At 38.9% G+C, this 26,072-nt stretch overlaps 1 protein-coding gene across 4 annotated transcripts in view; it reads right to left on the minus strand.

The window, feature by feature from the left end:
* Positions 1 to 2,040: 2,040 nt before the first annotated feature.
* Positions 2,041 to 26,072, minus strand: part of LOC141736126 (zinc-regulated GTPase metalloprotein activator 1A-like) — a 28,878-nt gene continuing 4,846 nt past the window's right edge. The window contains exons 6-16 of one of the 4 annotated variants that reach the window (XM_074569855.1): positions 24,042 to 24,101; positions 23,480 to 23,517; positions 20,140 to 20,186; positions 19,306 to 19,392; positions 18,451 to 18,495; positions 15,428 to 15,484; positions 13,536 to 13,587; positions 8,912 to 8,980; positions 8,747 to 8,812; positions 6,532 to 6,661; positions 2,041 to 5,742 (exon numbers count right to left, since the gene is read on the minus strand). In XM_074569855.1, coding sequence (XP_074425956.1) covers positions 5,669 to 5,742; positions 6,532 to 6,661; positions 8,747 to 8,812; positions 8,912 to 8,980; positions 13,536 to 13,587; positions 15,428 to 15,484; positions 18,451 to 18,495; positions 19,306 to 19,392; positions 20,140 to 20,186; positions 23,480 to 23,517; positions 24,042 to 24,101 — 725 coding nt within the window. In that variant the 3' untranslated portion in view covers positions 2,041 to 5,668. Of the gene's footprint in view, positions 5,743 to 6,531; positions 6,678 to 8,746; positions 8,813 to 8,911; positions 8,981 to 13,535; positions 13,588 to 15,427; positions 15,485 to 18,450; positions 18,496 to 19,305; positions 19,393 to 20,139; positions 20,187 to 23,479; positions 23,518 to 24,041; positions 24,102 to 26,072 lie in introns of those variants that run through there. The other 3 variants (XM_074569856.1, XR_012584901.1, XM_074569857.1) reach the window with 3 other exon arrangements.

A 26,072-nucleotide genomic window follows, 5' to 3' on the forward strand; every position in this document is an offset into this window, starting at 1 on the left:
GAAAACCTAGCAAATTCAGAACTGCTTGGGTTCTGAATGAGCAATTCCTGAATATTAAATGCGACAGGTGATATAAGCAAACGGCACAATGGTTAGTGCAAGAAGAGAATTTCTGTTGTTTATTTTTGAGTTTAACAAAAACGTGGAAAGTAGAATACAGTGGAGAAAATGCTGTTTTGGGAAGGTGGTTTCTCTACATGTTTGGTGTTCTTGAGGGCACAGAGGTGACCAAGTCATTGCAATTTGCCTCTAAGAAAGAAACTCCTCCGCCTCTGCTAGGGAAGAAAATGTGTGGGTTTTGTTGACGAGATCAATGTCGAGCACGTACCTAGCGCTTAGCATGTTTTGGAGGGGGAAAGTGGAGCGTTGTTATCTCGGGAGTTATTTTGGCTTTGAAGCAGTCCCAGATGTAGATGGCTGCCCCACAGCCATGAGGGCCATCATTTCCTCATGAGAAGGCACAAGCTGCTCCCTGCTGTGCCCCTCTTGGGACCCGTATGGGGAGAAACATTAATGCACATCCTCGACAGACCCCTCCTTGTCCCCCCAGGCATCCCTTGGCCACCCCACCATCCACACCACCGCCGCCCTGGGACAGGGCCGAGCGGTGCCCGCCTGCTCTCTCTGGCCTCCTGCACAACCCTACTTTAACCCAGTTCCCATTCCTTGGGGAAGGCCATCCTTGGTATAACCACCAGTAATACAAACACTGAAAGCATCCAGTGATCAGTTCATTACGGGCAGCTTTTATTGGAGCTCTGTCATTTACCTTTCCTCCTCTTTTCATTTTGGCATGATGCAAAACCAAGCCTTGGCGCCCCAGGTTGGACATATGAGAACAGACCAGAAAAAGTCAGTTAAATAAATATCTGAGAAAAGAAAGCAGCAGTCTTCTTGGAAGAAGAGGATAAAAAGCCAGCCCTTGGTGGTGTTACCAGTGTCATTATGTGCGAACAGAGTAGAGGAGGGCGATGCAGAGGGGGTGTCCTGACAGCCAGCAAGGATGGAGAGATGGATGGATATTCCCACCCTGCCCAGGAGCTGCTTGCTCTCCCTCCCAGGGGCTCCCTGGAAATACGCAGGCAGTTTAGAGAGGCGAGGACAGACAAAGCTGTGCACACTGACTAAAGATCTCCCACACTACCACTGTGTAGCATGAGCATCACAGGGAAAGTCCTACAGAAAAATGAATTAATAGCAAGATGAACTATACAGAAGTTTCCCAGCTGCAGAGGTGCCCCATTAACAGAAAGAAAAAGGAAAAAAAAAAAGCCCCAAAACAAACAAACAAACCAAAACGAAACAAAACCAACAATATATTGTCATTGTGGGAATTTTGGAGCATGTGGTTGGTGAGCAAATATAAAAAAAAAAATCACCCAAAATATGACAGTAAGTGTGTAAGCTGTTCATGGCTTGCTCCCTTATGAGTTGTGGTTGAAACTCTTCTTACTACTCCTCTGCACCTTTTTTCCAAATAAGTAATCAGTTTGTTACCAAAGACAGGCCTCTGCTTCGTTTACCCCCATCTGCTAACTAAAATGTTGTTTGTTTCCTACTGACCTTCTTACTGTGTAAGAAAGTAGTTAGCCACTGAGCTGATGTTAAAAATAGTGATAATGAGGAGACAGCCAGAAGTAGCTCATCACCAAGGACAGGATAAAAAGAAGCAGTTAATCACTTCAAGGTTCTCTGATGCATCAAGTATGTACTCCTATACCAGTTAGGACCGAGCTGTGGGTACTACAAGGAACATCCTTATGTGAGGAAGGGTCTCCTTACCCAAACGACCACTGAGACACTCACGCTTGCACAGAAGTGTTTTGCAGATGCAGCAAAATTTAATACATATGTGCAAAAAGGCTCTCTGGTCATCCTAATGAATATGTAAGCCTCGGTGGAGTTATGTATCAGGTAGGCAGAATTATGAGACTATTTTGTGTATAAATAATGGGTGAATATCCCCGGTAAGGTGTGCTAGATTTGTGGGTTTTTCCCCTAGCACCCGACGTCGAATAAAGCAAGATCTCCTCTCTAAACTACTTTTGGTTTCAAGAGCTTTTATTTCAGGTAACAAGTTGGGCGCTTCAGAGATTAATGTTTCTAAAGATAACAGAGTTCTTCAATTACATGAGGCATTTATAAGATAGAAGGCATTTTGATCACTTTCTCTTGACGAACGGAAGAACAAGCAGCAACAAATACAAATGTATTACCCACAATTTTGCATTTACATGATGTTTGTAACTTAATCTGTAACAGTGATGGCAATCATATGACTAATTTTCATGCAGGACCAAGCATCATTTATGCAACCCAAAACATGTATCAGCGTGAGAATATGTATTAATCTTCAAAGTGAAGAGATGGTATTGCTCGGGGAAGCTGTCACAATGTCACTGGACAATACACCCATCTCCCTGAAATGCCAGGAATGCTCCGCTGGACAGAAAGCAACATTGTAAGTAGATTGTTCTTTCTTTTTACCTTGCTTTAGTTTATGGAAATAGTTAATTTCTGGAAACTTCTTCACGCTATCTAAAACTACTTATGATGTGAGGAATAAAGTTATGTCTGGTAATGTATCCACTAGGAGAGTGAAGAGCACTATCATATTGGACACACGACTTCATATATTAATCAAAGAGACACCAGCTGCTGGCAGTGAAAGATTAACAATGTCTCCTTCCTCAGATCTTTGGAAACAAACTCTAATCTCATTTATTTCAGTAGAAGCAAAAAGAATTTTTTTTAAGACTGCTGATAAAGGAATGGCCTCCCTTTTTTTTTTTCTTTTTTAGTTTGATGCACCTTTTGTCCTAAAGCAAATGTTAGGTATGTGACAAGTGACACACCATAAGTACTGAAAACAAATTTCTACTTATCCAGACACATCAGCAAGCATCCATATAGCACTGCAGCTAAGAGTTCATTCTTCAGAGCATCTGCTGCATGTCCTACAATTATGGTTTGAAACATTTTTAATTCTACCTTATCTTCTTGCATTCACTCATTTTCTTGCATTCACTCATTTCACATTCACCCAGCTGCAGTCAACATACCCCTCTAAAGCTAAAAGCTAAGAACAGTGACTACTGGAGAAGGCACAGGGCAAGAAGTTCAACTCTAAATTGTAAAAGTGATGAGCAGAGAGATAAAAGCTTCCTACCAAGTTTTCAGAACGGCACCCAAACAGTGCCAGAGAACCCCATAACAAATCACCCAGGGCAGTCTAGACAACACAGTGAAAGTGCGCTGCCCCTGGTCCCCCAAATCCTGAACTGACAGGGTCACGGCCTAGGAGATCTGTGAGATCAGGTGCATCTTTCAACACCTTGTCTCTGTGACCGAATGCTGCACTCATAGCTATTATGCTGTAATTCCATGTATATATTCCATGTGGTCTTGAGCCTCTGCTATCTATCTATTTTTAGTTTATACAAGAGGCTTAGCGGTACCTGGGATGGACACATACATTCAAAAATCACAAAACAAGTGGCAAGAGATGGAAGACGGTTTAATAGCAAACACTAAATAGTGACCTGCTTGGTGGATGAGGAAAAGGCTGTGGATGTTGTTTATCTGGACTTTAATAAGGCCTTTGATAGTTTCCCACAGCATCCTCCTGGAGAAACCGGCTGTCCATGGCTTGGAACAGCTGTACTCTTCGCCGGGTTAAAAACTGGCTGGGTGGACAGGCCCAGAGAGTGGTGGTGAATAGAGTTAAACCCAGTTGGCAGCTCATCACAAGTGGACAGGCTGGATCAATGGGCTGAAACCAACAGTGTGAAGTTCAACAAGGCCAAGTGCGGGGTCCTGCACTTGGGTCACAACCCCATGCAGTGCTACAGGCTTGGGGAAGAGTGGCTGGAAAGCTGCCCGGCAGAAAAGCACTTGGGGGTGTTGGTTGACAGGTAGCTGAATATGAGCCAGCAGTGTGCCCAGGTGGCCAAGAAGGCCAATAGTATCCTGGCATGTATCAGAAATAGTGTGGCCAGCAGGACTAGGGAAGTGATGGTCCCTTTGTACTTGGCACTGGTGAGGCCCCACCTCGAGTACTGTGTCCAGTTTTGGGCCCCTCACCACAAAAAAGACATTGAAGTGCCAGAGTGAGTACGGAGAAGGGCAACGAAGCTGGTGAGGGGTCTAGAGCACAAGTCTTATGAGGAGCAACTGAGGGAACTGGGTTTGTTCAGCCTGGAGAAAAGGAGGCTGAGGGGAGACCTTATCGCTCTCTACAACTACCTGAAAGGAGGTTGTAGAGAGATGGGGGCTGGTCTCTTCTCCCAAGTAACAGGTGATAGAACAAGAGGAAACAGCCTCAAGTTGCACCAGGGGAGGTTTAGATTGGATATTAGGAAAAAATTTTACATTGAAAGGGTTACTATGCATTGGAACAGGTTGCCCAGGGAAGTGGTTGAGGCACCATCCCTGAAGGTTATTTAAAAGACGGGTAGATATAGTGTTTAGAGATATGGTTTAGTGATGTTTTTTGTCAGAGTTTGGTTGATGGTTGGACTAGATGGTCTGAAAGGTCCCTTCCAACCTAGGCAATTCTATGATTCTAAATACTTTTTACTGTGATTACATCACTGGCAATAATCACTGTTGCTTCATTTCCAGTAGTAAAAAGAGAGTTGTCTGGAGAAAGCACTAGGCTTCAAACATGTTTACCATATTCCTATTATAATACTTCCTGTGCAGCACAAACAACAGCTTATTCATAGACTCATAGAATGTGTTGGGTTGGAAGGGACCTTTAAAGGTCATCTAGTCCAACCCCCCTGCAGTAAGCAGGGACACCTTCAACTAGATCAGGTTGCTCAGAGCCTCATCAAGCCTGGCCTTGAATGTCTCCAAGCATGGGGCCTCCACCACCTCTCTGGGCAACCTGTTCCAGTGTCTCACCACCCTCACAGTAAAGAATTGCTTCCTAATGTCTAATCTAAACCTACCCTGCTTTAGTTTAAAACCGTTGCCCCTCGTCCTATCGCTACATGCCCTTGCAAACAGCCCCTCCCCAGCTTTCCTGTAGGCCCCCTTCAGGTACTGAAAGGTCGCTATAAGGTCTCCCCAGAGCCTTCTCTTCTCCAGGCTGGACAACCCAAACTCTCTCAGCTTGTCCTCACAGGAAAGGTGTCCCTCCTCTGGACCTCCTCCAACAGGTTCATGTCCTTCTTGTTCTCATGGCTCCAGAGCTGGACACAGTACTCCACGTGGGGTCTCACAAGAGCAGAGTAGAGGGGGAGAATCACCTCTCTGGATCTGCAGGCCACGCTTCTTTTGATGCAGCCCAGGATGCGATTGACCTTCTGGGCTGCAAGTGCACATTGTTGGCTCATCCACCAGTACCCTCAAGTCCTTTTCTGCAGGGCTACTCTCTATCATATCATCTGTCTATCACATCTATTGTCTATCTGCATTTCTGCACAGGTACATGATGTTACTGACTCAACTTAAGCCAAATACAAAATGGTAGAATTCTTTGTATTTTATTCTAGACCGTAAGAGCTAATCTTTAAGCAGTATATCTACTGGGATTCTTAGGAGGACTTCAGGGTTTAACTGTTGTGTAAACTGCTACTATACTGCATGTCATTCAGTCTTTTCTGCCATAAAAAGCTTGCAGCGTTAAGCAGAGACATTTAATCTTTTTTGTAGTTCGATGTCAACTGTCTCCTTGTTTCTCTCTCACAGTGGCTATAAATACTTCTTTGATGATCTCCTTATCCAAGTTCCTGCCTATAAAGAAAAATAAATTAGCTAACTATATTTTACAAAATATTATCTATTACAAAAAATCTATTACAAAAAAAATATATATATATAAAATCTATATTATCTATTACAAAAAATGCATACAAGTAGCAACCTGCCAGTCTTCTCAGCAAATAATATGTTTATTATAGCAATGAGTGAAAACACTAGTATTAAAATTAAGCTGCAGGTAACAAGTTAACTTTATATTTCACAGGCAACAACAGACTTCAATCTGTACGAGTAAGGGAAAGGAGGGAAAATTGGGTTTTTTGGCCATAAAAACACTTTGCAAATCAGAGAGTATCAAGTAGGAAATAGAAATGTACAACTTCAGCATTACAAGCTTATCAGAAACAAAATAGGTTTTACACATTTTAATGGCCATAATCACCTTCCTTACAGTTACTGAATATTTGACCAAACTCTCAAACCATCCCCACCACCACATTTATAATTATGGATTTTTAAAATAACATTAAATATGCCAAAATATTTTTTGACTACTTCGTATTTTACTTTATTTTACTTTACTTTATTTTACTTTAGTTTAGTTTAGTTTTTCACTAAAAGGGATAGTGTAGATTACTCTGGAATGTAAAACCACAGGAGGTCTTGATGGATAAATCTTTGACTGAAGGTTATGCTGAACATAGTCGCTGCTATTATTCTGGCCAGTTTAGGCCGGTTGCTTTTCACTGGACAAGTCACAGGACTGCCTGCTGAAAGATCAGCTTCTTGAAGTCAACGAGAAGATACATAATTTCCTCTTACCTATTAGGACCAGTCTATTTGTTCTCTTTTCATCTTCTTCCCAGGCTACTGCAGTCTCTTCCAGATCATAGAGCTCATGGACACCTTGGACTATGACCTGATGAGATTTGCCTTGAATAGATACCAGTCCCTTATCAGAAAAATAACTGTTAGGATATATAAACAAACCTTTTAAAATTAATATGTAAGAGGGGGGAAAAAAACTTGGAAACTAGGCCAAGCAGGGAAAAATATTTCTGGCAAGTATGCAGTAGTTAGTCAAAATAACCATGTAGTATGATCACTTCTACTCGTAACATACATTTTCACCTCTCCTTATTTTGTTGAAGACTAATCGTTACACTTTATCATACTCTGCCTTCTGTTCCTCATTTTGTCAGTATCTAGCATGTTCGAGCAAAAATAAAATGTCATCAGCTAATATTCCACTCTGAATATATACAGTGTATGACGTGTGAGTCCATGAAAGACTGATTGCCAGCAAAGATGATGTAAAATGAGGAAAAATGTTTGATTTCAGCTTATTCTGATTAAGCTCTCATGCTCAGCATGTTCACTATTCTGAAACAGAATCTTTGAATATTAGAAAACAAACATTTATGAGGTAAAATGACTAGCAACAGAATTAGAAGGGATTACTGTCGGTGTGAGCCCATTAACCCACATACCAAAAGTTGTACTAAAAGAGTTTGCATAATTTAATGTAAAATTTTATAAAATATTTTTAGTGGAACATATTCTGTAGAACATGTCTTATCCTTCTCTAAAGAAAAAAAAAAACTTAAAATATTTCATGAAAAAAGGTCTGCATTCGACACATTAGTTGTAGTTCTATGACTATTACTGCCAAAAGGATTATGACTGCAGGTAAGACATAAATATAAAAGCAATGAAGTTTGGAACCCATTCTATATTTACTTGGGATTCATCTGCTTTGGTGTATTTGTGACTGAGGGTCAGCACACAACTTATCAGAGGCTTCAGACCTCCTAAAGAATTACTTTGATTACAATGCTCAATACTACAAAAATGTACTTGCGCATAGCAGTACTGATTTCAGGCAGCTAGATGGGGAGGGACTCTTTATCAGAGAATGTAATGATAGGATGATATGTAACGGTTTCAAACAGAAAGAGGGTAGATTTAGATTGGGTATTAGGAAGCAATTCTTTACTGTGAGGGTGGTGAGGCACTGGAACAGGTTGCCAAGGGAGACTGTGGATGATCCGTCCCTGGAAGTGTTCAAGGCCAGGCTGGATGGGGCTTTGAGCAGACTGGTCTAGTGGGAGGTGTCCCTGCCCATGGCAGGGGGTTGGAACTAGATAATCTTTAAGGTCCCTTCCAGCCTAAACCATTCTATGATTCTATTTTCTGCTATTTGTGAGGAAGGAGCAGACAAGGACATTCTCATTTTGTTGCTGGAAGAGCAAGAATACAACCTTTCTTCCAAGGAAATTAAAATAGTTATGTCGCTATCCATGATGCACAAGTGTTCTCAGAAAACAAACCAGAGTGTATTTTCTTGTATTTCTTTCAGCCCACCAAATGACAGACTTGATTCTCTTTTTGAGTGATTTACTTGTCTGTTTAGCATAAAGAAAATGAAAATATATACTAAACTGTCACCTATACTCCTCTGAAAACCATGCAACTTAAAAACATACAAAATGCCCAGGAAGATGAATACTTATAGGCTGCATCTTTAAAACTACAGGCTGACAATGCTGTAAGAAGTTGTAAGTTTAGACCACAACTAGTACTGCACCGCTACATTATGCCAAATTAAACTTCTGCGTATTATGCCAACAATTATAATTACAGACAGCAATCTATAGTATGCTATCTGTAGTATCCAATCCCTAGATAAGGAGACATTTATGTGAGATGGATGGTACCTTTCAAAGCAATGGAGGTGAAAAATGAAAATTTGACTATGTCCTGTTTATTAACGCTGACACTGATGTTTGGGACTGTACCTCTTCCCTCTCAATTCAAAACAAGTAGGATCAACGTTTGCTTCTCTGTCAGCTATCTCCTTTTGAGTTGTTCCACCAGTCAGCAAATAAGAAACTGTCTCTACACGGAACAATGACAAATTGCTATTCTCCATTTTGTCTGCTCTGCTACAGTGATAGGTAACTGACAGCACACTGCAGTTTTTTAGACGTAAAAGAGGAAAAGCACAAAGAAAAGAAGTTCGTCATTTATGACTAACCTTCAGTCTTATGACGTCCATGGTGTGCCCAGTGTTATCTTTCACATTCTTCTCCCACAGAAGATTCTGTGAAAAGGAAAAACGTTTTCATAAACAGAATGGCACAGGATGATTGTCTATAAAAAGCCATAATGATTTTTCAGTTGACAGGTATCTACTACTTACCTGAATAAAAAGATTTAAGTTTTCTTCTTTTATATTGCCTGGAACTTCAAACGTTACTGTAATTATACCCTGCAAATGGAAAGACACACTTATTATTACCAAATTGAATAAACATTTCATTACTTTAATTTCAAAGTGTTCTTTATAACTTGGCCTCATAAAAAAGCTATTATATACCCATGTCAAATTTTAAAAAAATATATTCTCCATTTCTATTATCCTGTAATTTGCTATATTATGCTATACTTTTTGGTTCTGTTTGGATGTGCACTTAAGGGTCGTATGCAATGCTTTGAATAGTTTCCCACTGGTCGAATGGCTCCACACTACAAAAACAAGAATAATTTTCTTAATAATACAAACATGCTATAACTATCACAATATTCAGGAAGGCTTCTATTTAACTTCTTTTCTACTTTAGGGATCTATTCAGACTGTTATTACTATAACTGAACATACTGAAGATGAACACAAATTTTAATTGAACAAAAAGCTATGAATTTAAGATTCTGATTGCAATTACAGCTAAGTATGAAACCAATTTTGTATTTAATCTTTAGTTCCAAAAGGAGAATGCAATTGCCTTCTGCTGTTTTCAAGAGTAGCAACTTCAAGATTTCCAGTTCAAAAATAAAAATACAGGCACTGCATGCTTCATGTATTTATCTGAAAATTAGATTTAATCATGGCAACTTTCTGAAGGAAGGTACACTTTTCTAAGTTACTGTGTAAAAATACAAGTTTTTCCTTTTTTGCAGTCCCTGAGGGGACTGCTGCCCATGGATGAACAACACCCAACTGGGGATACCCCAGCGAGGACTGTGACCCAGGACTCATCCACAGAGCTGGATACCTGTATCTCTGGACTGGGGCCCATGGATGACCCATGGAGCAGGGACACTAAGGAACAGAGCAGTGACAAAACCTCTAAGAAGCAACAAGGAGCAGAAAGCTACTACGCAAAACTACAGGCCCTAGTAAAAAAGTCTCTCTGTCCTTCTTATAAACCCCCTTTAAGGATTGAAAGGCTGCAACAAGGTCTCCCTGGAGTCTTCTCTTCTCCGCACCGAACCACCCAAACTCTCTCAGCCTCTCCTGATAAGCAGAGGTGCTTCAGCCCTCTGATCATCTTTGTGGCCCTCCTCTGGACCCGCCTCAATGCACCCATGTCTTTCCTGTACCGGGAGCCCCAGAGCTGGATGCACCACTCCAGGTGGGGTCTCACCAGAGCAGAGTGCATTACTGTAATGACCTGGGGGAATGCAGAGGAGCCTTCGTTCTGGTACTGGGAATCTGTGATTGTATATTCTGGTGTGAGTGGTGCACCCATTACATCTGTGTGGATATGTGCAGACCTGTGAAAGCCCTAGTGGGACAGGAAGATGACTGTGAAGACACAGGATGGTGCCAGCTTCAAGCCCATGCATCCATGGCATGGGGCCTTAAGAGTTCCCTAGGGCTCCATCCAAGAAAATTAGCCCAGGAGTTGCAAAAGGGATACAACTACCACCTGTAAAACACTGGGAGATGTGCTGCTTTGTTGTGGGGGTAAGCCAGAGCTTATGATATGCTTCAAACAGAGTCTCAGAAAGACCACTTAGAATTCACCACCATCAGACTGACAGTCCCTGTTACACTAATGATCTGCTAAAAGATGCACTAGAAAGTGCTCAGAAAGAACAACAAACCCTGAATCAAAACTTAACAGCTGGTACCACTGAACTGGCCAAAGACAAAGCTGTGTGACAAGCCATCCAATCTACTATGGTAACAGCAATCTAGCTTAAAATTAAGGGAGTCGTATCAGGCAGCCCATGTTACAGTACTGCAGAAATGGGAGCAATGCTCCTCCAAGTGAAACCACTCTGCAACCTTTTCCTCGGATTAATTAAAGCAGTGCAGGACACCTACAGCTGCTGCCTCGAGAATTCACTTCTGCAGTGGCTGTGGTGGTGCTGGGAAACTGGAGGAGGGCACTTGCAAAAGTCGGAAACTGGGATTTACTGATGAAGGGATACGCTGGGTTCGATCCTTGTGGTCCCACAAACAAGACCCCTGTGGAGGGACTAGGAAGAAGGGGCAGTCAAGTGTGATCACTTTGACTCCTGCTGTGTTTACAGGCAAGGGGTAAGGGACCCTGAAAAAGCTGAGGCCACAGACCAAACGCTCTGACAGCTGGCACAGCCACTATTGCCCCTTTGGTATCACACAATAACCTGATGGGACATCCTATTGATCAAGGGGTGACCTCGAGTATCATACTGAGGGGAACACACCAGAGGCAGGTGTGAGATCAGCCTCATGGCAAAGCATAACAAAACTGCAGTTTTGAAAGTGTCACAAGGGGATGTAAAATCTCCATGCTCCTACCCTGCTAACTGTGACTTGTAAAGGGGAAAAGAAGTCCTTCAAAGATCTACACCTGGGAACTAAGGAGTAACAAGCTCAGGAGAAAAGTCAGAGTCCAGTTAATAGGATGTCAAGCAAGCTCTTGGAAATCTAAGTCATCTGATGCATCATCTTACTCCCCAACTGGGGCAGTGCCTATGTTATATCAAATGAATATTGGTCACCACATGTTTTAGTTCTGGATGAAACTACAGCTGTCGGACTCAGACACTAATTGGATATCCAATAGTAGTGTTACTCTGTGGTTGTACTGTTTGATTGCTTGAATATTGGCTTGTATACCAAGACATGGTGAGTAAATTAAACAGCCCAGTGTCTTGGCTTGGTGTTCTGAAGGAAGGAACAAGGCCTGAATTTTACAGTAAACAATACTATCCTTACTAATCTATACCAAAGGATGGAGCCTACAATGGAAACATGTAAATTCAAACCCTTATGATACTAACCTCCATCATCTGCTTCTCAGGAGATGGAGGTTAGATACAACAATTTTGAATGTGTATATTCAGTCTAACTCTCAGTGGCAAGGAGTGGAATGTGTACTAGGTGTACATTCACTTTCTGGTGATATAAAGGGTAGATATAACACCTGTATATGTTCATACAGCTCTTTAAGTATGTGTAAGCTTGAAAGGCTTATGTAGCAGGGGTCTGCAGTGCTGAGGGGTATGGGAGGCCATCAACTGCCTTGTGTGTGTCTCACAACCTGTTCCAGCCAGCTCTGAAATCACACAACAGTAAAAAAAAAAAAAAAACATTATCCCATATGTTAGGCAGACAAACACATGGCATCCTGTCAGAGAGACCGATACCTCCAGCCCCTTGGGACTGAAGACTCTTTGGAGGAGGCATGCCATGTCAAAGCAGGTACATACACCCCTGAGAGACTGCAGCTTGTTGTTTACCCACAGGGCAGGGGCACTTCTCAGGTAGAGGGGCCTGCATGAACCACAAGGAAGAAATCCTAAGGAAAAGAGCAGGGATGAGGAACAGAAAAGCATTACACAAACACCCCCCAACTTCCTACGCTATGTGTGGCCTTGCTGGGAGAACATGGACAGACTAAGTATAACCCGTGGAAAAAAACAGGGAAAGTTGGAGGAGAGAGGGAGAGCAAAGGAGAAATGTTCATGCAAGTGTAGTTGTTTTGCATTTATTTTATTCAGTACTCAAATCAGCAATTTTAAGTTTTTATTGCCTGACAATAAATTCAGTAATTCCGACTTAAGACTGTTCTGCTTTTGAGAAGGGTCTAAGCAGAAAAAGATACTGTGATCGTAAGATTTGAAAAACAAAAAACCAAAACACAAACAAACGGAAAAAAAAGAAAAAAGAAAATTAAAAGAGAGCCTTTCTACTAAAACCTGTAGGGATGATGGACCAGTCTCTTTCCTTAAATTCATCTTCAAAATTAGATATGCTGATCACAAAAAAATACTGTATTTGCTCAGATAAAAGCCACACAGGCAGATCTGCTATTTGTAGTTGCATTATGTATTGTATTGCACACAGGGAGAAGATTCTGCCCTGATATAAACACACATTGGACTGAGTACCAGGGAGGGGCCGGGGGTGAGGGCCCCTCATATTTAAAAATAAACATTTTAGAGTTTCTTCTGACATACTAAAAATAACATCAACAGAACTGTTTCTTTTTTTAGCATATGTGTGCTTACAGGATTGATATCTAGTTCATAGGGCAGAATCTACTTCACTGTTAAACTTATTATTTCTTGTGAAAACAATGGAAAGCACTCATAGAATGGAAATCCACACATGCTTAAGTACTCAGTGAAGTTTTACTACAGCTTTAAAGAATGCTAAGTCACGAATATCATCTCCCTGATATCTACATACAGACAACATCTGGACAGAAAACCTACAGGATAAAGACTGGCTACAAATTTAGGACTTGATTCTGCAAATATTAAAGACAGTAGTGCTATTTGTCTGTTTCAGTAACGCTCTCCATGTGAATCAATGGATGTGTCTGTCTGAAGCTGTGGAAGCCTACAAGCTATTTTTCAAAGTAAGATTTACTGTATCTATATGCACATTCCTATATGTATTCAGTGTAACCTTCCAAAGATCTTAAAACAAGTTACTCCCTAAATGAAACCTGGAAAGATAACACGATTAGCATTCAATGCTTGCAATTACCCTGAACAAAACCTTGTTGTTACAAAAAGATTGAAGCAGTAGTTCTGGTAATTACCTTATCTAGATGTGCATGTGTTGTCTTTACATGGTCAAGCTTTTCCTGTAAACTGAAAATTAAGTAAAGTTAAATGTCACATTTGAGTAGGATGGACAAAATGTCGTTACTTCAAAAATTAAATAAACTTCAGTATTGCAGAGCAAAACTAAAATATCAAAGATAAACTATATTCTATATTTGAAAAGCAAGAAGAAAGAAATGTACTAGGAGTATGCAAAAATGTACTTGACAACTTGTTTTGTAACCTAAGATTCAGGGCCTTCCTGTACTACTTTGTACGGCAACATAAAATTTTACTGCAACTTTAGATTACACACCCACATAGAATCATAGAACCATAGGGTTGGAAGGGACCTCTGGAGATCATCTAGGCCAACCCCCCTGCGGGAGCATGGTCACCTTAGAGCAACATCTGTCTTTAATCAAGACACTGCAAGGCTACTTCAAATACTATTTTTGTACCAGAAAACACTCTGTCTTATGCCCAACATTCAGAAAAAAGAATACTGTATCATAAGTCACTATGATGACAGCTCTCTGCTACTTCAGAGAAGACTGGCCATAAAAATCTCTCCTTCTACAGTCTGATGACTGTAAATTTTAAGAAGCCTTTAATGGTGTGGGGAAAAAGTACTGACTGATACTGAAGCAACATTTCACACTCCTACTTTTTTCACTTTCTTTGCTTTGTTGTCTTCTTCTCATACTGCACTCCACAGAAACCAGAACTTTTGATGCGTTTCCTGTCACTTCAGGGCACATATAGGCTACAAGGTTCTACCACTACAGTCACATCGATGGATGTTTTATTCATCTGCTATACCAGCAGAAATCCTTACTGTAGTATACAGCAAAAAACCCCAATTTTATTAGTGTATTCGTGTGCATTTGTGCTCAAATGGTCCAGGATGCAGAAGGGGTTTTCTGCTGCACATTGATAGGACAGAAGCCACTGCTAATATTTTATGTAGGGATTTCTGTATCTATGGACTGGTACCAGGGTAAGCAGTTTCACTGTACACAGCTCAAATAAAATCAAAAGAGAGGGAACTTCATTTAGACAGTCTAAAACCTTCTTGATGCTTTTAGAATTTGTCTTTAAATGCTGGAATTTTAAGGTGTTTCCTCTGTTTTAATACGAAATATTGAAACTTCTAAAAGGAACTATGAGTGAGATAAGAGAGAAGCTTGCATATTCTGCAATTTCTCCCATCTGAAGTGAACAGTATGCATCCAGAAAGAAAAATGAAGCTGATACCGCCCCCAGTTGCATATTCCCTCCTTTTCTTTACAATTGCTCCAGTAGTCCTTGCTCCCTTTGCTTAACAACTTCAGCACACAAAATGAACAGAAAGTCATTCTCCCCTCACCTCCAATTTTACTTTTCCACCCATCTAGCATGCTGAAGCACACATTTGGCATTAAAAAGAAAAAAAAAGGACCACAGTAACCATAATTTGCCGTGGCTTCATTTGACCCCTCATTGTTTCCTGTGAAAATTAAGGAGGGCTCCAGTTCATAATGATGCGAAGGGAGAAAAATTTTTAAATCCTTCAAAAGAACCAGAAAAGAGTGTACAAATCTACTCTACTACTACAATTAAAGCAAAACTTGTATTTTGGGAAAAAAGGCCAACCAACTGTGTACACTCTGTCTCATTTAACTTTACAAAGTCAAAAAGCTTTTGTTGCATACATTTCAAGTGGAAAAAATTCTCAGTCTCAGACTAACACTTATAAAGTAAGAATTTTAAACAAGTCACTAAACTTGAAATTCTAACAGAAAGTCAGATGCAAGTTTGAGCTAGGATTTGAGCGTGCCTATTTTCATGCATGCATTTACAAAATGGACATTATTTCTAATAAAAGATAGTGAAATTATCACCATACCTTATTCCAGATAAACTGTCAAAAGCATGCAGGTCCAAGACATTGGAAAGATCAACTCTAAACAGAGGGAAGAAAGCAAGCTTTGTATTTTTGCTGTATTTAAATATTGTGTATACTTAAATAATTATTTTTAAAGTGATTCACTGAGATTTATGTTTGTTTTCCTGTCTATCATGCTAATGACATTTCAATCTTTAGCCTTATTTTTGGATGTTGGTGGTTGGTCTTTTCTCCTGCAAGGAAACACAGTGTTTATTTACACAGTAATATGGAAGCACAGAAACATAATTTTAAAAATATAGTAAATTACAAGGTATTTGTAAGAAAGATTATAAAATCCCTCATATTGGATGCCAAAGTAATAACTGATTTTCCCTAAATGGGAAAAGAACCGTGAAGTTCTTCCCAGCAATTATTCTGCACCCTTAATATAGACCCTCTCAACACACACACACAAACCCCTGGAATATATATAGCTTACGCTGACACACTGTAAGAAAACAAAACTGAAATAAACTATGAGGCAAGTGCTCCTATGAAGAATTTCAGCTCTAACATCTGAAACAGACAAATGAAAAATGTAATACAGAACAGACAGCACTGATACTTACTTGTAAGAACAACTACCTATAAACTTGCATAAGAAGCTTCTTCAATAAAAGCAGTATAGACTATAGGTTTCACTGCTAATAGCAACTGATAGCTTTCATTAATGGTATGTGGCTAAATACAGGGAATATATGAGAGGCTAAACAACAACAAAAAACCCTCTGGACTGTAGCCAGCATTATTAAACTTTTACATCCAACAGTAGCTTTACAAAGCAGTTTCTAGAGTGAAAGGTTTATAATGTAAAACACAAAAATAATCCTTCTCTAAAGTTCATAACCAGCTCAGTGCCAGTTGTTTGTTCTCAGCAGTGTTCTGAAAAATCACATAGAAACATTCAAGAAAGTGCTATATTGGTCTCTTTTACAGATGGGCTTTTGAGGGACCAAAATCTCCTAATTAAAGATGTGTTCTCAAATAATATGCTAATGAATTAATTTCGTGCTTATTTCACTTTTGGAATGTTTAATCATGGGAGAGACAGTATGTGTCATTCACTAAAGAACATCTACCAGTAACACAAGAGTTGTCATTGAGGACTGAATCTGAGGTCCACTTAATCTAATATCCCAAATTTAATGCTGGCAGTCATAAGACAACAGAGAAGGATACCGATGTGGATACTACACTTCACATATTGAATCTCTTCCTAATGGACATGGACAGATACTGATTTAGGACACAAAGCATGAACATTAATATCCTCTTCAAAATTGTTAGCCATGCTGGATATCATCACAATCTTTACAGAAAACTTTTTTTTTTTCATGTTTCAAAAATCTTGGCACAAATTTCCTAGGGCAGTCAGACCCATGCATATGCAATTTATGAGCAATTTAACTTTATCAATAGTTTGCTTCTTTTCCACCTCCAAAGCATTTCATTGACCATTTCTGTACTCTGCCTTACAACTAAAGAACACGGAGCTCCTGATCTGCTTTCTCGAAACCACTGTTTGTTCTCGGTAAAATTATCATGTTGCCACTTCTTTGATTTCAGCTGGAGCAATCTGTTGCAAATCCTTCTCATATAAGCATTTTCCTAACCCCTGGTCATCCTTCATGATTTTCTTCCCCATTCTCTGGCAAAGGTAAAATTTCCTACTCCTCCTTAGATAAATTCTAGAATTTGAAAAACTAGTATTGTGTTCCCAAAATCTTACTAAACAGGAGGAAAGGGAATTGCAACAATTGTATCTCTGCAACTGCACCCCTTTGCAGTATTTGTTCTTTTGTCTTTCAATTATCCATGTTGCACTCCAAGTACATACATTAGATGAAGAAATATCATACTGCACAGTTGGCATGAAAACTGTAAGTAATACAGAGGTCTCAAAAATATAAGATAGCCAAATTTGGGTATTGTAAAATTAGCTATGAGTAAACATCCAATATTTATCATTAGAATAAAATCCTGACTAAATTTAACCTGGAGTCATTAGAGCATTCTCACTTCCACTTACAGACAGAGAAAAATGCCAGTAACATTATTCTAATACAACTCAATTTGATGAAATACAAGCTTAATATTGAATTACAGAATAGGGCAAATTAACAGCAGGCTAAATTTTGCAGCAGAATCTAGAGTGACTATTTACACATTAAAACCCTTAACATATCAAAAAAGCTGGTGAACATTAAAAGCTTGATTATAAGAATTGCTCACAAAATTATTCACACTTGCTGTTTTGAACACAAGTCCCTAAATGACAATAAATCCATTGAAAAAAGTAAGTTTTTATGTAACAGACACACACACGCTGACTTAAATGCTTTACTGAGGATCACTAGAAGACCAATAAATGAATGATTGTGAAACACCTGTCAGTAACAGAATTTATGATCCCCTCTATAATATTGCTTATTCTTGTTCTAAGCATTCTTCTTCAACAGAATTCGCAAGTTAACAAGAAAGGAATGTGAAGTTGTCAAAGCTACTTAAACATTGCTCCTTGAACTGAGTCAGAATTTCAATGAAAAATAGCAAAAACAACTTCCTTTCACCGCTTTTAAAGCCATTTTGTAATAGCAACTTATTTGCAGCAGCCATCATAAGTGAGAAAAATTTAAGGTGACACAACAAAAACAAAACACTATAGTGCACACGATCAATGTTTAGCTCAGATACAACTTGGCCTCACAAGTTGCTCTTTAGTTACAAGATGTCGTTACCAAGTTATGAGAAAAAAAAAAAATCTGCTACATTTTTGTAATATCCTAAAGGCAGTTAAACTACATCTGTATTAGCATTTTTCAGGAACTTTCCAAATGCTATTGCTCCATAAATGGCAACATGACTGAAATGAAACTTTAATAATTAAAAGCTGTATTCATATTAAACTTAGGAAAAAATGCAGGTAAATCTGTCACAAAAGCAACAGGATCTAGTACCTAGTAACAGTGGCCATTTAATACCTTGATCTTTGTGTCTCTAGAATTTTAACAAGTCCATTTATTGACCTAAAATAAAATAGAAAAATCAGAAGTCAGACAAAAATGCAACTGTAATGTATCACTTGAACAAGTTAACCATGGAAAGCAGCATGAGAATTAGCACCACAACAATAACCCCAACTCTGTTCTGAATTTGTTCAACAAACCAAGAGATATTCCGACAGACTTCGGTTTTGTGACTTTTTGGTATCCTAAGTAAGGGCTGGGTAACTTTACAAGTTCTGACAACAAAATACTACCAGTGAGAATAGCAGCTTTCTATCCAAGACTCTTCATGATACACTCCATTGGGTCTAAGCATTTTTACTTACAGAATTCAAACGACTAATAGAGTTGTAAAGTATTTAAAAACTTTAATGTTTCATTTTGGTTATCATAGTATCGATCAAAAAGGATGGGGCACATCTTTGATCACTAATTTGATTCAGACCATTAGTTCTTTTACACCCATGACAATTAGTTAGGACTTCCTCCATATATCTTTGCATTTGTTAGTGAACTCCTATCTACTAGCACATTTTTTTCTTCCCTAACTCTGAAAAATGGTAACAGCTGCCTACGAACAATTAAGAGAAAGGCCTGTCCTTAGTAGGTATCTATCTTACCTAGAAAGACAAACTGCTAAGATTGTGTAAGCGCCTAAAAGTAGTGAAATGCTTTTAGGAAGGGGTACAGTCTCTTTTCCCTTCTGAGCTAATGATTTGTGTCGATGTAATCGCGATATCTAATTTCTATAACAAGAAGGAAGTAACTATGTTTAATTGAAAATAACCTTTGAGACAGTACAGTGTTACAGTTATGCCAAAAGTTTCACACCTGACAGATGTTCTGACTTCATTCAATTCTTCCCTTGAAACCAAATCTGTTTTATTGATGATTATTAGATCAGCTAATGCAATCTGCCTATGCATTAAGAAAAGAAAAAAAAAGACAACATGAACAAACAAATACTTTTTCTGTGAGGCAGAAACACCACCTCTCCCATAGCATGTTCATCTCTCCCAAAAAAACAGTATGAGCATTGTTAGTACAGAAAGGCAAGCATTAATCAAACCAGAACATCATGGAGTATGACTAAAGTACTACGAGCTTCTCCTTGAGGTGTGCTTTTAGAGAAGTCTACCGAGCTACAAAAGCTTGCTAGTTTTTGTTTTGTTTTAAATGTCATCTAATATGAAGTGCTTGGTGATCTATGAACTTCACAAGCCTCTATTTCTCTTGCATGCAGTCTTCATAAAGTCATACTTGAATTCCCTTTGCTTTATGAAGACTTCAATTGTTACAATAACCCTTAGTCCCTGTGGCTCCACATCTAGCACAAAAATATTGCTCTATCTCCATTTCTACTTTAAGCATCTGATAGATCCTAACGTACAATTCTTTCTTCCCCCAACATAGATGGTTCCCCTTCACTTATGTAAAATCCCATCCCTTTTAAAATATGTATTAGAAGAGTCAGATCTTGGCAAAAAGACGAAGTGGAGCATGAAGTCGCTTTTCTATTTTTTACCTCATTATACCAATCTACCTTGGTTCAAAAGCAAAGGAGGAGATAAAAGCCTTATAAAAGAAAAAGAAGCCATTTCTAATGAACTTCTATACAATGCAGTTCCTAACTGTGATACATAAAATTAATTTATACATCCATACCGACATGCTTCATTGACAAGGCCTTCTGGCTTTTCTTCTGTCAAGTGCTAGACAAAAATTAAAACAACTAGATTAAGCATATTCAAATTAGATTTAAATTCATTTGCAACTAAAGGAAGTCAAAACCAGATCAGGTATGTTCTTCAACACCATATTGCGGAAGATGGCACCTAGAATTTTTCTGTAAAGTGATGGTGAAAAAGTAAATTTATGCATTCAAAATTACAGAAGCTTATAATTTCTGACAACTCTTCTCTTTTAATTAATTTTATAATTAGAATACTAAAGAGTTGTAAAACTGTATTATATTTATTTTAATTTTCAGATTTACGATGAATTAAAAAAAAGTAACCATGACATACAGTAACCATGGAAAAAACATCGGAAAAAATGGAAGTACAGTAGTTTTACAAATGACTGCAATGTCAACTAACCATTAAAGATGTGTTAGGCTTGCCGTACAGGATTTCATGTACATAGCTACATACTCCTTTTCTCTGAAAGATTTGACAAACTGAACTTCTATAGTAAAAATTTGTAACTCTTTCTGGGTTTGTATGAATAAACCACTATTCCTTGGCAAATCAGCCCAACATCAGTGTTTGCAGCCTATTCAAGCTGTAATTGGGCAGAAGAGTCAGTCAGCACCGACAAAGTCAGCAGCTTCTGTTCATGCTGCAGGAGTTTAGTATCATCTGCAGCTTTGCGCTCCACCTGTCTCCCCAAGTGAACGACCTCACAGAAGAATTAGTGAAAGGGAAAAAAACGCCTGCATGCTCAAGAAGCAGTGTGAAGTTTAGCAACATCAAGCCTCACTTAATTTAGGCAGACCAACAGACTATGCTGAAGCAGCAAAAGTTCGGCTACAAATTATTTTCTGCCCACTCTGCCAGAGAGGCAGCAATCTGCAGGATAGAAGCACCACAGACACCTCAAGGCAGTAAAACTTTAAACTGATGTTGTAATATTAGTAAGAGCGCACCACTTACACCTTACATCTCTGGGAAGATGAGAGAGTCCTGTGCATTCCTTCACCAGCTCTAAACAAACCGGGAATATTACTTCTAAATTTGTTTTTAAAGACACAGGAATGACAAATGAAAGTGGAATTCATTGTCATGGGAAATAGATAAATTAAAAAAGCCTACTAAACTATTTTTTCTTCAAGTGGAATTATCAGGCATCTAACATTATTTGACTTGAAAACCAAAAATAGATTATTGCATAATATCAGTCTGTCACCTTAAAAAAAAAATCCTCCTCAAAACTATTTCCTGATTGTGCACAACTTAAGCAGAGCATAACAACAGGATGACTGGGAGGGAACCTCCCCTCTGACCTTTTCTTTGTAATCCTCTGTGTATTGATTCTATTGAATTAAGTGTTGTCAGATTTGTTGCCCTGAAAAGGACAATGTCAGTAGTCCAGATGTCAAGTCCTGAAAGTAGAGAACTGTCACCTGAAGTCGTCCAACTGTTTTCCCTTGATTAAAAAAAAATAAATGAGTATTTCAGATTGCTGGGTGACAAATCCATTAGAGTGATAATCCGTGATATCAATTACCACTTCAGTTTCAATTTGGCTGACTGGTTGCAGGGTACTATTTGTCAGCTTTTCTTGTGACGGGTTGGTTCTCTGAAGCATGACACCCTTAAATTGCTGCCTATTATCTCAATGTCATTACCTGTATTGCTTTCAAAATTCTTTGAATCACAAGCCGCTGGTGAGGTCAAGCTTTGCAACCACAGGAATTGCACAAGTGAGCAAGTCCTTTATAAAAAAGCAAAAGTTGTTTATTTGGCATATAACTGAGAATGTCTGAAGTTTCTAATATTCTGAGTAGGTATCAGTTTTGTACAGGCTTAGTGATTAAATAATGTAAGAGTTCTCAGTGAGCTGTCAGAGATAATAACGCATAGGAAAACTGAATGTTTCAAAATATTTTTGTGTTGTTTCTGACATATTACTGGAAAGTTTAAATATTAAAATTTTTAAACAATAATAATGTGTTGCTGCTGTGTGCAACACAATTATATTTGATTCAAGCCAATAAATCAGCATTGCATGAAGGGAAAGATAAACACAACATTTTTGCAAGTAATACAATGCATCCAAATTAGTATGAGGGCACTCAGATGAAAAGGGGGCTGACTTAAGACATGCTGTGGTTTCTTTGTGATAGTTGAGATGATTTAAAAGTCAGTTTCTGCTTAAAAGGGCAAACCAGCTCTCAGTCCTTTCACCTCCTTCTTCTACCAGCTCCTCTACAAAAGTCCTTGCAAAACACAATGGCTTAACTTGCCAAACTGGCTTGCTATGGGATTAGATTAGTTCCATACTGGTGCAATACCAATTGATGAAAGGACTAGGGTGTCTGTCCCCTTTTGGTAAATCAGTTATCAGATAAGCTCAACTGAAATGAGAACCCCAAATAGTCCAAAAAAATAAAATCTTACAAAGAAGGGATCATTTCCTTGGCTTTTAACCATTATTATTCAGTTCTCTCAGCTTTTTTCAGCCATTATAAAATACAGAGATATTAAAAACACTTCCACAGCACGATGGGATTTTTATACTATGGAGGCATCCTTTCTTATGGTCACTTTTATTTTGAACCCAGAAATCTACACCTAACCAAAGTAGTCACTTCCTAAGTTATTAAGTTGCAAATAATTATTTTTACGACAAGCTCTTACAACAAAAGTTGAACTATTCAACTTAATCACAATTTCTGCTCTTACCCAGCCTAACTGTACTGTATGTCTGTTCTTCCATTACACTTTTTATAGATTACTCTAATACCTGCTCTTTTTGTCTGCTTCCATGTAATGAAGTAATCCTTTAATCTGACCTGGTACCTAGACCTGGTCTCTCATCTCTCCTCGCCACAGTTGCCATTACATTAGGGCTCAAATCAGGAAAGATGCTAACTCGTTACCACGCTGGTATCAGAGGTCTGTTCTTACTCTTCTCAAGTAACATGGATCAATGACACTCTGTAAGACAAACTTCTCCACTGTTTTACAGTAATCAAAATGCTATACATAATACAACCAACATTCCTGAGTGAAGCGACAGAACTAGAAGGAATCAAGTACCCAGCAACCTGACAACTCTCAGTAAACATACTGCTATGTTGGTAAGAATCTGAATTCCTATGAATATCCCTACTTCCTTGTTCCCATTCAAAATATAGTACTAATGTACCACAGCAACTGAAATACATATCCATTTTAAGAATTAAAAAAATTGTAAAAATATAATTCATCCGAATGAACATTATTGCAATGGCTGTTCTAATGTTGCAGTTTTAAACCATGTAACAAATTCAGTAACTTACCTGCAATCCATGCTTTGCATCAACAACAGATACAATACCTAAAAGAGAACATTAAAAAGGAACAGAAATGTGCTGAAAGCAGCTAACAACTTGTAAACTTCCTGTACAATTACTGAAGTAACAGTATCATCACATTTACAACTGCTTATAATACTTTCAGTGCTTCCAGTGTATCTGAACATTAGACTTGTCACCTGATTAGTTTCTTGTTTGTTACTTATATCTGTAGTTTAAAAAAAAAATAATCTACCAAACCAGGTGACAGAAATTCTCAGAAGATGGATGCCTCTCCTTCAAATTGGCAGAAGTATGCTTTTACAGGTTATTGAAACAAATTAGTGGGACTGACTGAGGTATACAGTTATTCTGATTTTAAGTGACCAGGAATTTGCAATTCTCTGGCAGAAACTTCGGAAACTTCCTACTCAACTGAATGTTTCCTTGGCAAGATGGGGTTTTCTTTTTTACAGAAAGTCTTAGTAGTATTTTAAGCCAAAAAAGTAAGTTTTTTTCCTATACTGGAAACATTTCCTACATTGGAAAACAAGCTTACACTTCTTACCATCAAGATAGATGTCACTTCCCAGCTCAGAATCAACCCAGAACATAGAGGCCACAGCTCCTAAGAAACGCGGTACATTTAGTTGCAAAATTGACAGTTTCCAGTAAACCATCAATATTCAAACATTTCTTAGAAAAACTCTTTGTCATGCTGTACTTGAAACTATGCTATTCCACACTCAGAAAGCATCATAGATGTCAAATACCCAACCACACATTTGATCTAACAACAGCTACCAAAGCATTATACTTGTGTGCAAATCAACAGCTATGACTACAAAAAGCTTTAAAAATCTCACAAATCCAGAAACATGTAAGTTGTCTCAATTACCTTTACTCAGTAATAACAACTATCTGTCATTACTATATCCAAGACTCCCTCATTTCTAAAAAAATCTGTACTCCCTCTCTTCACCTTTCAGACACTGTTTCTAGGTCATGGCACACACACAAAAAAAATGGAGAGAAAAAAGGAAAATAGTGAAAGAAAAAAGGAATTGGCACACATGGGAGAAATCAGCTCTATCCTAGGGACCTTCTCTTCTTCCTTGGCTACTATAAACTCCTATGAAGCTTCTTACACCATAAATCAACTGGATGAAGAAAATCAAGAATAACTAGATACAGAAAAGAATGTTTTCCCTGATTATCTCAGGTTGGCACAATAAATCTTCAAGCTTCTGGCTTTACATAATTTTGAGATACATCAAGTTCAGAAAAACCTAACGCAGTTCAATTTGCAAACAGATATTGTACTGGAAAGGAAGTTTACAAGGGCAAGTCATGCCTGATCAATCTGTGAAGGCCATACCTGGCCTTCTGTGAAAAAGTTTTGTATCTGTGAACGAGGGGAGAGCACCACATCTCATTTACATCACCTCCAGCAAATTTTCCAACACTGCCTTTGAAGACATTCTAGTAACCAAACTGGGACATTACCAGTCTGAATGTAAAGACAATTAGGTAAAACTGGTTGGATAGTTAAACTCTAAATTTTGCAGTTAATGGGACACACCCTACCTGAAAGTCAGCAGTAAGAGGGGTACTGCAGGGGTCCATCCTGGGATCTGCCCTGTTTAACATCTCTACCAGGAACCCAGGAGGGGATGCAAGACATACCTGTCAAGTTTGCAGAAAATACCAAATTCGGAAGGAACAGCTGATATACCTAAGGGCAGAGCTATCTTTCAGAGGGACCTGGCCAGGCAGGAAGGAATGGCCAACAAGAACCTGATGAAATTCATCAAGGAAAAAGGCTGAATAATGTGCTTAAGAAAAGAGAGCACCTGGCATTGATACAGGCTAGGGACAGACTGGCTGGGGAGCAGGTCTATGCAGAAGTCCCAGAGGGTCCTGGCAGGACACAAGCCAAGCCAGCAGTGTGCCCTGGGATAAGAGAAAGCCAAAAGCACCCAGGCTGTTGGCACAGAAGCACAGCTGAGGGATGTTATTCTCCTCTATCTAGCACTGTCGAGCCCACACACAGCTAGCACTTCCAGCGTGGGGATTCCTCATAAAGGAAAGATATCAATAAACTGGACTGAGTTTAGGGTAGGGTCACCAAGACAGCTGAAGCTGGAGCACAGATCCTAAAAAAGACGGGCAAGGAAAGTGTTTGGGTTTTTTTTTTCAGCCTGGAAAAAGGAAAGCTTCCAGGAAACCTAATGGCAGCCTCCCTGGTACCTACAGGTGACTGAATACTGGGATGACATTCTATCAAGGGCTTGGAATCTGTGACCTGGTCTCTATGTACTACACCTGGTCTAGGAGTATGCTACTCCTGCTTTCTGCTAAAAAGGCCCTGTAAAACAGATTTGAGCAACTTTAGGATATGCTGTGTATTTATTTTTAAAGAAAAATAATGATAATTATTTATGAAACAAACCGATTTAACATATCAGTGCCACAATATGAAGGACAGGAGGAGCTGACAGCAACATCAGTCCTTGCTTTTTTTCACTTATCAGATCCTTAGTTACTGGCAGGCTGTCTAAGAGTGTGAAGTACATCAGAAAAAAAAATTTATCAGTAA

The sequence above is a fragment of the Larus michahellis genome, chromosome Z (genome assembly GCF_964199755.1).
Source record: "Larus michahellis chromosome Z, bLarMic1.1, whole genome shotgun sequence".
NCBI lineage: Eukaryota > Metazoa > Chordata > Aves > Charadriiformes > Laridae > Larus > Larus michahellis.